The sequence below is a fragment of the Ambystoma mexicanum genome, chromosome 7q (genome assembly GCF_040938575.1).
Source record: "Ambystoma mexicanum isolate Mex_15411 chromosome 7q, UKY_AmexF1_1, whole genome shotgun sequence".
NCBI classification, from domain to species: Eukaryota; Metazoa; Chordata; class Amphibia; order Caudata; family Ambystomatidae; genus Ambystoma; species Ambystoma mexicanum.
Genome location: NC_090941.1, coordinates 1,099,012,793 through 1,099,028,843, shown reverse-complemented (window position 1 = coordinate 1,099,028,843; position 16,051 = coordinate 1,099,012,793). Strand labels below are relative to the sequence as shown.

At 48.5% G+C, this 16,051-nt stretch overlaps 1 protein-coding gene across 1 annotated transcript in view; it reads right to left on the bottom strand.

Moving 5' to 3' along the window:
- The window catches only part of LOC138528640 (tripeptidyl-peptidase 1-like), a 171,970-nt gene extending 159,028 nt beyond the window's left edge, over positions 1-12,942 (bottom strand). The window contains exon 1 of the mRNA XM_069640459.1: positions 12,397-12,942. Within this exon, the coding sequence (XP_069496560.1) occupies positions 12,397-12,404 (8 nt within the window). The 5' untranslated portion in view covers positions 12,405-12,942. The remainder of the gene's footprint in view (positions 1-12,396) is intronic.
- Positions 12,943-16,051: the final 3,109 nt, after the last annotated feature.

Genomic DNA, 16,051 nt, shown 5'->3' with positions numbered 1-16,051 from the left:
AACACGTCATCATGCAGCACGTGCGGTCATGTAATGCTGTCTGAAAAGTCTGAAGTGACACGGACACAATACCTGTGGAAAAAGTTGTGTATAGAAGTGTTAAAAATGATGCTACAAGGTGGGAAATGGCAGTTTTAAGGTGAAACTTTGTAAATTGGACAGAAATGTTGCTATATTGGGGTAAGTATGATATTAGCCGTTGAAGAGCGAGCCCATAGACAACGAGCTGGTGCTTAAACTGCAACAGCAGTGTACGGAACATTGGGGGAGGCTCTGTAACCTAAACTATAAAAAATATATTGAGAGACAACACGCGGGAGGAGACAAAACGGGCCGTCTCCTGGCATGGCTATATAAGAAAGAAACCCCGAGACCCCCGATTAGGACGATTACTAGAGAGGATGGGAAGCAGATAGATACCCAAGAGGGCATAAACGAACAATTTGTGAATTACTATAGGGAATTGTACGGGGATCCGGGTGGCGGTGACCGGGAGGATATGCTGGAGACCCTGCAAGATATTGGGCTGCCCAGGATAAGCACGGAAGAAAGAGAGGAATTAGATGCCCCGATAACATTGGAGGAGTTGGAGGCGGTTGTCCGGCAACTACCCACTAGTAAGACCCCAGGGACGGACGGCCTGCCCAGCGAATTTTACAAAACCTTTGGAGCGGAAGTGCTCCCCCCGATGCTTGATATGCTCAATGAGGCGTTCGAGACGGGGAGGTTGCCGGAATCGCTCAGAGAGGCGGTCATTGTACCGCTCCCTAAGCCCAATAAACCCAGGCATAGTTGTGGGTCGTACAGGCCAGTATCTATGCTGAATCAGGACAGCAAGATACTAACGGCTGTCCTGGCAAACAGACTGCGGAGGGTGATAGGCAAACTGGTACACCCGGACCAAACAGGGTATGTCCCGGGGAGGAATATTACCCAAAACCACAGACGCCTCCACCGGGTGATAGAGATGGGATCCATTAGCGACGGGGAAATGGCGATAGTGTCGTTGGATGCTGTAAAGGCCTTCGATTCGGTTAATTGGGGGTGGCTGCTGACGGCCTTGAGAGAATACGGACTGGGTCCAAGATACGTTAGATGGGCGGAGCTGCTGTATAGTGCTCCACTGGCCAGGGTCCGGACGGGGGCAATCATATCCGAGAGATGGCAACTCAGCAGAGGCACTAGACAGGGGTGTCCTTGGTCCCCGATGCTGTATATCCTGGCCCTGGAACCCCTGGCACTGTACCTGCGGCAGCAGTACGACATTGTGGGTATTGAGATTGGGAGGGAAAAGCATCTGATATCCCTGTATGCGGACGACTTGTTATTGTACCTGAGTCATCCGGAGGAGAATTTACAGTATATCCTGGACGTGATGGGGAGATATGCGAGGTTGTCAGGCATAGCGGTCAACCCCCAGAAGTCGAACATTTTCCCATTGGGCTGCTATACGGGTGTCCCCATAGAGAGGCTGCCGGTGCTACAGGTGCCCTGGGCAGTTAACACGTTTCGTTACCTGGGAATAGATGTCTACCACACGGTAGAGAAAGAACATAAGTGTAACACTGAGATGGCTGTTGAGAAGATACGCGCATGCATGAGTTTCTGGCAGAAGTTGCCCCTGGCGATGATGGGGCGTGGAGCAATGATTAAAATGGTGGTTCTGCCTAGGCTGCTACACTACTTTAGTAACATCCCATATATGATCCCTAAGGGTTTTTTTGCTAAAATAAATGGGGTTTGCAGAGAGTTCCTGTGGCATGGCACTCGAAACAGGGTAGCACTCTGGAAGTTGCAGAACTCTCATGAAAAAGGGGGAGTTAGACTCCCAAACTTTGAGGCTTATTACATAGCGAGCCAACTACAGTTTGTATCCAAATGGCTTTCCGACGAAGAGACCCCAGAACTTAGATTATTCGGGCATGATTGTGCCCCATTTTTCCTGAAGGAAGTCATTTGGTTGCCAGAAACTGTTACGAGAAAGTACCCGGCGATGGTGAGGCTGGGATGGAAGATGTGGAGACGAGCATGCAAACTGATGGGAGACCCACTCCCGTGTTCTCCGCAGATTCCACTAGTTGCCCTGGCGGGGGTAGACGGACAGCTGAGGGGGATTATTAGGACCTATTGGGAATCTGTGGGGTTGGTGACATTGGGTGATGTGTGGCAGGAGGGTGCCATCAGAGCGTTTGAGGAACTTAGCGGGGAGGTTGGATTACATGGAGGCCAATATGTAACATACCACAGATTGGGGAGGAAAATTCGGGAACTATGGCCTGAATTTACCTTGGCAGACGAATCGGAGGTTACGCTGGAAGGGATATACGACACGACGGAAGGGGGACATGAGATCTCTAGGTTGTATGAGATGGTGATGTTGAAGGTTGGGAAGGAATTGACAGGCCTACGATCGGAATGGGAGTGCGAGGTGGGGACCCAGATGGGAGATGGGATGTGGGAACGGGCTCTAAGATACCACAGGAAAGTATCTCGAAATGCCAGACTGCAGCAGGTACAGCTATATGTCACGCACAGAGCGTATATGACCCCACTGCGGATATCCAAATTCCGGAATGCGGGCAGACAGGCGTGCCCTAAATGCGACGAAGAAAATGCGGACATGACGCATATGTTCTGGGCATGCCCAGTGATCGAGGGGTTCTGGAGGGAGGTGGCGCGCAAGCTAGGAGAGAAAGGGGTCACGCTTGCCATAGACACCGCCTGGGCATGCCTGCTGGGTGGGTTTTCCAGACCTAGGAAGCAGAAACATGTGTGTAAACTGAAAGACTTGGCGTATGTGCTGGCCAAACGGAGAATAGCCATGGGCTGGAAAAAATGTAGCAAGCCACGGGTTGAGGTGTGGTGGAATGACCTACAGAAATGGGCGGAGGCCGAGACAGCAGTGTGGCAGGAGGCGAGTTGTATGTCTTGGGAGGAGGAACTGGCCTCTTTGATGGCATGGAGGACTTTGATATCTTGCATATTTGGGACAGGGATGGCTTCGGGAGGGTCGGATGACAACGAGGCCCGCTCATGTGCGGCAGATACGGAATGTGACATGGAAACTGGCTCGCGAGGGGGGAGGGATCAGGGAGGTAGTGCGCACTAATGATTAAATGCTTTATTGTAATATTGTTAATTGCACTACGGTTTGGTTTGTATTGTTGTTTGTGTTGAAAAATCAATAAACTTTTTTAAAAAAAAAAAAAAAAAAAAGTATGATATTAGCAAGTTGTAGGAAATTAGCATGCACTGGTAAAAACCAATAAATTTCACTGAAAAAAATAATTGTTTAAGGGACGTTATGGTTAAGTTGCCCTAACAAAAACCCATGAAATTCAGGGAAAAAACTTTGTTAAAAGGGACGTTATATTTATGGTTTTCAATTATACAAAAGTGTTTCTTATTCAATACACTTACCTTTTCTTTGGCGTTTGCATCACTTGTCGAAATTTGACAAGCATTCAAGGTAGATTATTAAGCATCTCCTAAGGGGCATTCTACCTTTTCTCACCTTCCCACAGACGCTCAGTGTCTCTGGAGCCCTGGTTCTCTCGGGGCTAGACTACTCCAACAGCCTCTTCCTCAATCTGCTTCTTTCCTCCCTTCGTCCCCTTCAACTAATCTAGAATAGGACTGCAAGACTCATCCTTGGCCTCACGCCCAGGGACTGTATCTCTCCAGCCCTAAAATCTTTCCACCGGCTACCGGTGACTGCAAGGATGAAATTCAAGACCCTTTGCATTATACACAAGGCAGTCTGGAACTTCTTTACACCCAGCTTTCCCTCCCTAAATACCTGCCTGCCAGAGTCCGTCGATCCTCTGACACCAACTCTCTGCAGGTCAAACGTCTCTCCAAGTAGAGTGGGAGGTGGATCCCTTTTCTCGGCTGGCGCCTCACTCTGGAATTACCTCCCTCCTTCCCCCTCTCCCCCCTCAGACTTTAGGTTGATCTTCTTAAATTCCAAAGATTCCTCTAGACTCTCCTTTTCTCCTCTTCCTTCCCTCTCCCCCTCCTGTGCTAATTTCTCCCTCTGCCGCTGCAACTGGTGCTGGTCCCTTTAGAGTCATACGGGGGCCAGACCACCCCCTACCAGTCCCTCCAGCCTCCTCTGCCAGTACTTGCCTTCAAGCCCTCTTTCCCAGACTAGCTCAACTTGGTCCTCCCTGTCCACTGCAATCATCCTCCTTTCCCCTCTCTTCCCATGGCACTTGCCGCCACTGGCCCACCCAGCACTTGCCCACCCCGACCCTTGGGGGTACCCCAATCCTAACTTCTCCCTCTACCCCCTCCTCCCTTGCACCTACCACCTTGTCATGCACTTGCACAGTACGATTGTCACAAGACCAATATAACTGTTTTGTCATTCTACTTTTGTGATTCCAATGCCTCCCCCCGCCCTCGATCTTGTTTTGTGGCGCCTGGAAACACTTGTGTATAGGCACCATACAAATGTCCAATAAATAAATAAAACATGTAATCTTAGTTACTAAACAAGTTAACATGACATTTTAATTAGTATCCCATGTTTATTGCATGTGTTGTTCTGTAGAAGGAGTCTACTACTGAAGCGGTCGAGAAGGACGAGGCACATGGACCACAGGTATACTAATAATACCGATAGTCATCATTTATCATCCATTGCACTTTTAAAGTTCTGTTCAGAAATATTTACATTGTTTACAACTTTTTGTGAATGTTCTGTTACAGATGGGGGATGAACTAGGCACATCAGGATTGACTGTACCCTCAGAAAACCAGGGTAAAAATGATCGCCGTCTTTACATTTTATTCTAAGTATTTCATTGGAAATGTCTGCATTGGTAATATATTGTAGTGTTGATATTCATGTAAGTGTGAAATAAATAATGCTTGTTTTTTTATGTATTAAAGGCCTAAGAACAAGAAGAGCAGGAAAATTCAGACCAGACCACTAACAAATGCTGTTGCTTGCCAAACCGATGTCACTTGGGAGCAGCTAATATTGGAGGTTGTGAATGCTCGTTGCAAGGTTCAGACTCAAGATGCCGATGTGCAGCGGCCAGAATTTGAACATATCATCTCCAGCGAGCCATTGAAATTAACGATGGATCATTGTTACCGCACACAACGTCCACCAGAACTGACCGACAACACAAAAGATGCTTCACCTTTACTTGCTGATCCTCTGACGCAATACACGCCCTCGAAACAATTTGTCAAAGAAAAACAAGATGTTCCCAGTTTCCCCAATAAATTAAGAAAATCTTAGAATTTCACAGATTGAAATCACTGAGGCAGCTTCGGAATTAATTGACGACGATGTGCATGGCCTTGACTTCACTATGGGTAATGTGGGGTACTTATCCACCACCATAGAACCTCAAACCACCATATTGCAAGATGATTGGCTATTAAGGGAAGCTGCTTCTGTAATTAAAAATGTCAAAAAAGTCTCTCTTTACTCGTGTAAACATACACGTGGCCTCACTGTCACTTTGTTTCTTATCACACTCTTCATCGCGTCTCTTGCCATATGCGGGTCCTCATTTTGCAACATTGTATTTCACGCATTTCATTCGCACCTCGCGTCTTTCACAAACCGGGCTCCCTTCGTATTGGAACTAACCGGCTGTGTTTTTCTTTATCGATTGCTGTATGTCGAGGTCATGGTCTCCTACATTGCCCCTCCGACACTCCCGGGCCTTCTCGCATGCCCAGGGGGACAAGCACTTGTACCAGGATTTCTCTTTGGAGTTTGTTCCCTCAAGCGACCCAATTCTGGCTCCTTGGAGACACGGCTCCCTCGCCAAGCTCTCTGCAGCCTTTCCACCTCTCTGGCCCTCAGCGCATTGTTCTCCGATGCCAGATTTCAGGCTACCTAAGTGTTAGGCAGAATCCTGGGCAGTGCCCTTAGGGACCACTGCACAAGAGTAAGACTACAGGTGGTAGTACAATTTTACCTTTGGTACAAGCCTGTACTACACAGAGTGGTAGCAGTAGCGGAGCAGCCAGACTTATCTCAAGAGCAAACGAGCAGTAGTAGAGATTACACAAAGGACTACAATTACTGTGACTCAAGCAAACATTGACTCAAGGTTTCAGGTAAATAAATACAAGTACATTTATTTTTAAACCATCTGTTCATAAAACACTTCACTTCTATTAAATCAAGTCACACTGTAAATACACTGCACACAACCAATTCCTCTTGTTCAGGCAAATTCAAGGTAAGTACATTAGGATTTGACAGACCGGTATTGTGAAGCAAAGACGTTACCAGCGGTACATACATGATCACTTTTTGACAGAATGACAGTTCGGTCTTACTAAAGAAACGTGTACCCGTGGAAAGAATGCCACCGACCGAAGTCAAACACACTTGACACAAAGAATTAAAACAAGGGAATAGTTTGGAAAAAACCATAGGCAATACTTTTGTCAAGGCAATAGAATCAGAGGACTCGCTCTAGGATGCAGATAAAGTCAATAGGCCTGCGCCAGTGTCACGGGAGCAGATGCTCCGTTGTCGAGGATCACAAGTTAAGAACAGTTTGAGATTCAAGATGCCAGCAGTACTTAGATATTGTCAAAAGGAGGCAAAAGATATAAGAGGGAAGGAAGAAAGGACAAGCGTTTGTGGAGGAAAAGGGTTCACCCCGATTCCGTAGGGTCGGATGAAGAGAACGACCAAATGTGCACAGTACCTTATTCCGCTGAAGAAAGCTGGTGCCACGGCAGTTGTTCCTGATAGTTCCTGCAGACTCACGGTTCTTGAGGCTTCAGTCGTGGGGACAAGAAGGAGTATGTCTGCAGCGATCTGCACTACCCAGGGATGAAGCCAGCAGCAGCAAAAGCAACGATGAATAAAAGGTGCGCTCCTTTAAATCAGGAGAGGGCTCTTCTGATGGCTATCAGGACCACTACAGCACTTTGCAGTGATTTTGACCCAGGAGAGGATTCTCTGTCTGGAGAAAGGCGAGCTGGTTGATCCCACCAGGCTCCAGGGAAGAAGACTCCGGACTGGATCTTCTCTTGTCGTTGAAGGGAAGATAGCTCATGACTGCAGCAGGGCTTCAACGGGACTTGGGATTGCAGCAGCCATCTTCTTCTCCGCTTCTCTTCGGTTCCTTGCAGTTCCAGTGGCGACTCTCACTTCCACCCCAAGACTCCTGCCTTTTATGCCAAAATCCCCATTCACACAGCCTGGCTGTCAATCACTCAGCAGGGGGGGTTGTCCAGCCCGGTCACCCACCTCAGCCAATCAATAAAAGTGCGACTTGGGTCTCCAAGGAGACCCTGTGCAGGGGGTGACTACACCCATCCCTCACATTCAGCCCACCTACACACCCAGGCGCCAAAAGGAGGGCTTCTCTAGGGAAGCCCGCCAAACGACGGTGAACAAAGGAGGCAAGCCTGGTTTACCACGCAAGTAAAACACAAGAAAGATTTTACCATACGGAGAAATGGCGACAAAACCCAACCGGAGCCAAATTAAAACCAATATGGTCAAGCGGGTTTCATATTTGAGGCTACTATATTAGCCTAAAACATTACCAGGTTATATAATATAACCGCGGTAGAAAAGTTAGAGTAGATACCACTGCCACCAGCCAAGTCTTAATGTTAAGGCAGCAAAACAGCGCTCCAAGAGGTACAGATAAAAAGGGATAGTAGTTAACCCTTTCCAGTACTCCATGTAAGATGGGGTGTACTGGATCTGTGGTAATTGTGACTATATAAAATTAATGACAACTTTACATGTTTCTGGGGGACAGTAGTCAGCCCCACAAAAATGGAGTCATTGGGAAGTCTAAAAGACAACCCTGTGTTACTGCACTGCAGGTGCTGAGTAACACACAAATACAAAGATGATGCCTACGGAGTTGTTGAGACTCCATATCCAAAAGTACAACACACACAAAAATACACTGTAAGAGTGGGAAAAAGGTTCACACTCTTACCAAGTGGAAAGAATAAACCCCAGAAATCCAGCAAATCTGCTGAGGGACTCACTAGGTGAGGGAAATTAGCCATAGAATGAGAATTCTCCCTAACACTCTAGGCGACCCAGTTTGCCTGCCTACTCTCCAACTTGTGTTCCTTCTCAGGCTCCCACTCGTTCACTGTGCGCTGCTCTACCTCTTAAACTAGTGTTAGGAAGGCATGGTATCAAACAGTAAGACAGACACAAGAGATCACAGTTCAAGGGTGTTTAATGAATGTCAACCTGGTTTGGAAAATGCCTATCTAACCCTAAATCGAAAGATGGAAACAAGCTACGACCATCAAATAATAATAACACAGCCCTAGTTGTGTCTTGTCAAAATAAAAGGGTTTTTACTAATAAACCTATTGCCAATTCTTACTTCTAAATGCAAATAGTGTGGGAAACAATGTTATGCAAAAAGAAAAGTGTCCAAGACATGATATGCCAGGATATTCAAGCCGTGGACTTCCCTTCCCCACGTTTTCAGCACAGGACAAGGCAGCACACTCTAGCTTAGCACACTCTCTGGCTTCTCTAGTACGAGGATGCAGTTCAAGACTTCAACATCGGGCCTTCTGTGCCAAATTCTCTTTGTCATTCGTCTCTGATTTCAGAGGGCCTGATGCAACACGACAAAACAGTACAGTTCCCTTCTTCTTAGGATTTTCACATATACAACTTCTCGTGTGATTTACTGTTCATGTCGGGTCCCCCTCCGCTGGGCGCAGACCCACTTTAACACAAAATCTTCAATTGGTCTCCCTCTGCTGAGTTTGGACCAGTTTCATGTATATTTTTCCAAATGTTCTCTATTTCATCAAAGTTTTGCTTGACCCGTCGCAGGACCACTTCGAGTCACATTTATTCATTCACTTTCAAATGTTCTCCCTCTGCCAGGCTTGGATCAAATGTATCTATTTTTGTCACTCCTCAGCTGGATACCTTACAGAGACCTTCGATTTAGCACCCACACGGTGATGGACCACTCTGTCAAAGGTATTGTAATTTGCGTTAAAATTCAATCCCCGGTCACATTTTCCTACATCTGCATAGATGGTCAAATGTGCCTCGTGCCTACCCATTGAAATGTACCCCCACTTTCCTTCTACAGGGTCAAAAACTGCTATCGGTAGGATTTTCTGACAGGTAGCCACACAGAAATGGAGAGAGGATGGACAGAGACACTAGGTTGAATGGGAACAGAAGAGTTGGCAGCAATGTTTTATTTAGTATGCCTGGCCCAAGTAATATGCAAGGGCCCAGTCAGAGGGCAAACAACACTCCAGCACCAAGGCAAGGAGCGGGCAGACCTGCCAAACCCCAAGGTCCCATGCTTCATAGTCACCCAGTGCCAGGAATTTTGAAATGCAGGGGGCCCTACATCCCAGGGGACCAACTGGGAGCATTGGCTAGAGAGATTGGCTATGTGGCAGCCGTGATAGTGGATGACGCTAAAACGAAGACCCTACTGCTATGTTATGCTGGGAGTGATGTCCCTAAACTCTATAAAACACTGCCCCCATGAGCTGGAACCTATCAAGTGGCGAGAAAGGCATTCACTGATTTCACACCAATAGTGAACATTGACTTTGAAAGGTTTCGTTTGCGGCCAGTGGCCCAGGCCCAGATGAGTCTCTTGACTGGTTTCACACAAGGCTTTGCCTGTTGGTTGATACTTTTGCTTTCATGGATGAAGGCGGAGAGCTCCGAAGACAAATAATTCAGGCATGCCGCTCCAACAAGCTGTGCACTCATATTGAAAGAGCCTGCAATGCCCCTATCAAGGATGTTGGCGTTGGGAAAAGCCCATGATTTTGCCACAACACGATCGGCCATGATGGAAATTCCATCAAGGGGTTGAAGATGGGTGAAGTGTATGTGGTCCGAGGGCAGAATAAGAGTGGAGGGGGAAGTGTGGCAGCCCCAAAAGGTTGGAATGGAAGAAGCAGCCCCTCGGGGCACCTGAGTACTGTGGGAAGGTGATGCTGTATGTCGGAGGGTGCCTGGCGATGGGGTGGCAGTGCGGGTGATGCCACAAGTCAGGGCACTTTGCTGCTCTCTGTAAGACCCTGTGGCTGTCCATAAGTGTCACCAAGATGGCAGATCCATGGAAAAACTGGCGCGCAGAGGTGACTGCCTATGATATGATTATTTATATAGCGCCTATACACAATGTGTTTCAAAGCGCTTCAAGGCAGGGGAAGGAACAAGGGAAAATACAATGACATTCTTACAGGTCATGAACAGTAAGGATGTGAAATTAACTATCATACTCGGCCTGATGACATTTCAGATAGTGCAAGAGCTAAGACATAGATAAGGAAGGAAGGGGGCGAGTGGGAAGGAAATGGAAACAGACAGACGACTACCGTACTAGACCTGATGACAATTCTGGTAAAGTCGGAGAAAAACAAGAGGTGAGGGAGAGGGGTGCAGAAAGGTAGGGGAGGAACAAAACAAGCAACTATCATACGAGGCCTGACGACATTTCAGATAGTGCTGGAGGAGGGGAAACAAGTAAGGGGAAGGGGGAGGAGACAGACGAGGTTGCTATCATACTAGGTCCAGAGACGATTCTGATAGAGTAAGTGCATAGAAGAAGTAAGGGGGTAAGGGGGGGGACAGGAAAAGGAAGAAAGGGAGAGTAGGAGAGAACAGAGAGTAAGCAGTCAAAAAGAGTGGAAAAGCAAGAAGGAAGCGCAAATACAATTGCAGAAGTCAGTAGTAACGCATAAGGTTGTAAGCCAGGATACAAGATGAAGATGGAAACAGCATGATTCAGAGCCACCATGAGTACAAGATGTAGAGGAAGTCCAGCATGAGAGTTGAGAAAGGGCGACGTACCGTGAATCAATGAAGTCCATAAAAGTCAAATCCAGCATTGGCCACAAGACGGTGATGGTGAAACCAGAATGTATCAGGACAGACTCCTGCAGAAGTAGGCTGGAGGTGGGGGGAGCAGGGTAGAAGAATCAAGCAAAACAGGTAACACCTGTGTGTGAGAAGGGGGGGCACAAGGGTACATCACGGGGGGGCGAGTTAGGGGGGGGTTGGCCTGTGGGGCAGAGCGAGTAACCACATGTTGGTGCATGCTTACCTGATGTCTGAGCAGGCGTTTGGGCCCTGGGTCCTGGTACGAACAGGAATTTCCCTTTTCTTCATCTGCCCTTCGATTCAGATGCCCGGGCGATAGACGCCCTTGATCTAAGAGTTAAGAGCAGGAAGGAAGAGACAGAGCTAAGAAGGTGGGTGTTGCTTAGGCCAGGTGACCTAGATCCACTTAAACCTGCTCCCCATGTGCAAAGGAAAAGAGGCTGGAGGGCTCCTTAAGTAGGGGGAAAAAAGAAGCAACCCGGAAAGCACCTGGTGGGCGGGGCTTGCTAAGTGGGGAAAAAGAGCAGCAAACAGGAAGGCACCATGTGGGTGGGGCTTGCTAAGAGGGGGAAAAAGAGCGGCAACCAGGAAGGCACCAGGTGGGCGGGGCTTGCTAAGAGGGGAAAAAGAGCGGCAACCTAGAAGGCACCAGGTGGGCGGAGTTTAGGCCAGGTGACCTATATCCACTTGCACCTGCTCCCCATCTGCCTATATAGCAACCAGTGCTGAAGAACGGGACTGGTCTGGAGGTGGCGGGTCAAGAGGGCGACGGGTGTGAGCAGGAAGATGAGGGTGCGTTTTTCCTAGGTGTTAGGTTACAGGCTGCCCCGGCAAGCAGCGCTGGAGCTGCGGCCAAGAGAAGACTGTGAATCAAAGTGGCCGTCCAGCCAGAGAAGAATGCTTTGGGGCAAGGCTGGCACAGGGCGTTGGCATGTGGAGCAGCAGTTCATTGCGTTGTTGCTCAGGTTGTGCATTGGTTTGTTTGTTGTTATACTTGGCATGGGATGTTGTGGTTGGCCGCCCAGCATAGGGCTCGTTCAGTGTCACGTGTTGATGTCACAGGTATGACCATGTGACAGTTGTTAATAAACGTCGGCGCAGAGCCAACCATTGGGTTCTCCCGCGTGTATTTCTTGAATACATGCAGGTGGGGGTCAGGCCAGACCAGGGCCCATAACAAGCAGCATATGTATATGTACAGGACCCTGCGACTCGGGGCCAAACCCTACGAGGGCCACCAGTGCATACAGGGCCCCTTCACAAGAGGTCAAATGACTGGGCAGGAAGGGAGGGAAGGACGGCAACTCCCAGAATGCATTGCGATGGCGCCCTCGAAGTCAGCAGCCACCTATAGTGGGACTGCCCGAGGATGGGGCACAGCCGAGAGGCTGGAATTTAAACACATATGATTAATTATGGAACTCCAACCCTGGTATTCAAACGTGCGACCGATGCATGCTGGTTCACGAAGTCCTGCGAGACTGCCTGCACCCATCTCCCATAATGCACCGCGCCAACCCCTAGGATAATAACTTTAGGCTGTCACTTACCCCTCCATCTGGGCAGGTGTCTCTGCCGACCCTTGCTCTGCTCTCTCTGGGACAGCTGCTTCGTGTCTCTCCAAAGATCCTCGCTGCTGCCCTCTCAGGCTCGTGTTAATCAGCTGACCCTGGCAGCAGTCTCTCTCTTCTGATCTGCTTGGTGTCTGCACCCTCTCTGGCAGCAGTCACGCGTGTGTCCTCTGGGCTGCCCTTGATCGGCAGCCTCTTACTCTGGGGTCTGGGTGGTCCCCTGCGTGCAGCAGTCTCCTTTGCAATGCACCCTCTCTTTGGCAGCAGTGCCCTGCACTCTCCCTCCCTGGCAGTCTCTAGTGTGTCCTCTCTGCTGCCCTTGATCGGCAGTCTCTGGGGTCTGGGTGGTCCCCTTCGTGCAGCAGTCTCCTTTGCTCTGCACCCTCTCTTTGGCAGCAGTCTCCCTCCCTGGCAGTCTCTAGTGTGTCCTCTCTGCTGCCTTTGATCGGCAGTCTCTGGGGTCTGGGTGGTCCCCTTCGTGCAGCAGTCTCCTTTGCTCTGCAGTCTCCCTCTCTGGCAGTCTCTAGGGTGCTGCCCGGTCAGGCGCTGGTTCATCAGCTGATCTGGCGGCAGTCAGGTGACTGGCAGCAGTTTACACCCTCTCGGTGGGGGAGGGGCGGGGGACTACTGGCGGTTATTTTGTCAGCTCTTCGGTGGAATGGAAACTTCCATAAAAAGAAGCAACCAGGCAGGACCTGGGGAACTTCCCCAATTACTTGCAGGCGATCTCCATTACTCTGTCTCCTCACCTTCCTCGTCCAAGTCTGTACCAAATGAAGCGGCGTGATGAGGGCCACGAAGCACTGGCAGGCAACGCTGTTACCGGTGTTCAGGCATGGGGGGGGGGGGCGTAGGACAAATACCCCCCACAATTTTAAGTGGGGGGATATAATAGCTTTCCTCCCCGCCAGAATCATACCCACCTACATATGAAAATCAAAATTCCTGAGATGTATGCCCCGCCCACAGCCACACAAGACTCCGCCCATTTGCAGATGGCTCCGCCCACACGCCCCGCCCACCTGTCAAGAAGGTAAACTCGGTTGTTGTAGCCTTCAGTTTCAATGCTATAGTAAGCAAAATGAACGCCGCCGCCGAAATAATAGTGCTTTCAATCCAATGACATGGATTGAAAGCACTATTATTAAACTGGTGCAGGCAGTGGGCACGAACATTTCGCGCCGTTTCCTGGTCCCGTCATATTCTCCACCTGATTGGCTACTGGCAGAGAATATGACGGACCGGAAAGAATCTCAAAATTGCTGAGATTCAAGGGACTTTTTCGGAGACCCGGAGAAATGCTTAAAATTCCGGAAAAATTTTGGAGGTTAAGCAGGTATGCCCAGAATGCGTGTCTCTAGCGCCTTCACATTTGTGTGTTTCATTCTTGTTTCATTCCTGCAGCAGGTTTGGATTGACCCCTCGGCCTCTCGGCAAGTGGCTGGACCGAAATCGTCCCTGGGGTGTGGGGGCCGGTTTCTGGCACGCCTGGGCCAGTTTGAAAAAAAAAAGTCGAAAAAAAAAAAGATTTGAAAAATAAAACATTATTTTGCAGATGAATTTAGCTGATCTGCTGTTAAATCTCAGTTACCACTTGTTAGGCAGAATCCTATACAGTTCCCTTAGGGAGCACTACAGAAGATTAAGACTACAGGTATATGCAATAAATCCCCTTTGGTATCAGTCTGTACCACACAGATTTTTTTGGTAGCTGTGGCTGAGCAGCCAGACTTATCTCAAGAGGGAGATGAGCAGTATTCAGGGTTTACACAATAGCCTACAGCACTAGGGGACAAGAATACACTGACCAAAGCTTTGTATCAAAAATAATATATATATTTATTTTACACACTCTTAACTCAACACACAAGTCACTATCATTAAAGCAAGTTAAAACAGTCAAGAAAAGTATACACAACTCCCTATATAAATTGTAGACAAGTTTGAGCAAGATTGAAAACTGAGCAAAATGGCACAGTAAAAACCAAACACAAATGGCACTCTAGCAATTTCTTCAGAGGGAGGGAAAGGTCAAGTTATACAGGGTTATACTCCTAAACACACCAGCAACACTTCCCAATTGGATTTTGAACAAGTTAGGCAAGGTAGTACTTTAGCATAAGCAATGAAAACCGAGCAAAATGGCATTTCAACAATATATAAAGAGGAAGGAAAGGTGGTCATAAGAGTTTAGATGCACCAACACATTTCTTGATGAAAAGCAATCTAGAGAAGGCAGTTGTAACACAATTAGCCAGAGTCAATAGGCCTGTGCCAGAGTCAGTGGTACGAGGCAAAGTGCCCAGGATCAAACGGTTCTAGTAGCTGCAGTCAAGTCTTTGTTTAACGGTTGAAAAGGAGGATGCAGAAGAAAAAAAGACAATGTTAGACGATAGGGGCGGCCAGCCCAGAAGGTAAGTAAAGGATTTTAAACACCTTTAGCAGTACCCAACAAAACGGGAGGACTGGAGGAACAATGTACCTTAAAAGTGGAAGAGGCTCCGGCGGTGGAGGTAGTTCCTGGCATTTCCTGCAGTTCGGGAGATCCAGCCGAGGAAGAGAGGCTCCCGTCGTGGAGGAAGGTTCGAGTCACTGCACTGCCCAGGGAAGAAGCCAGCCGCAGTGATGCCAAAACGAAATAAAAGGTACGCTCCTTTAAATCGCGGTCGTGGTGGACGGGTGCCTGGCTATCCGGTCTCCTAGTGCTTGGCACTGGCGATTCAACCAAGGCAGGTCTGGGAAGGTGATTGGCGAACTGGTTGGCCGCACCAGCTCAAGGGAAGAAGGCTCGTGCAGGTGAAGATCTTCTCTTGTCGTTGGAGAAAAGTGGTGAGGATCTGCAGCAGGGCTTCGCCGGTGGCTCAGTCGTCTTCAGTCTTGCAGATGTCTTCGGCTTCTCTCCTCTTCAGATTTCTCAGGTCCAGTGGTGACATCCTGTCCTCCAGTCCTCAGATCCCTGCTTTTATGCAGAAAACCCCCATTCATACAGCCTAGCTGTCACTCACACAGCTGGGTGGTTATCCTGGCGGGATAACCCCCCAGACTATCAGGGCAGAGTGCGACTTGGGTTGCTTAGGCAACCCTGTCCAGGGTGCCTACTCCCCCTCCCACACATCCTGTCCACCACAGACGCTCTGGCGCTTGAAGGAGGGCTTCTGTCTAGAAGCCTGCCAAAAGGACGAACAAAGGGGCCCGACCTGGATTTGGATTACAGAGCGAGACACGAGAAAGAAATATTATCAAAGATCTGGTAAAAAAAAAAGACCGGAGTGAAGTTAATAAAAAGATAAACCCGGCGTTATGTTAAAGGCTATCATAAAAAGTGGTAGCCTCGAACAATGGGATAATCCCTTAGGAAAATATTCACGGTCGAATATTAATGGTAGTAACCACTGCCACCAGCCAGAAACTTTGGAGAGAGGGACTGGACAGTACCCTCTCGAAAATGAACACCAGGGAAAAACTATTAACCCTTCCCAGTACCTCCATAGTAAGATGGTGTGTACTGGTTTTGTTCATAACTATTGACTAGCAAAGTCAATGGTAACTTTGCATGCCCTGGGAGACAGTAGTCATTCCCAGGGTATGGAGTCTTTGTTTGGGGGTCACTATTGTCGAACGGGAAATTATATTG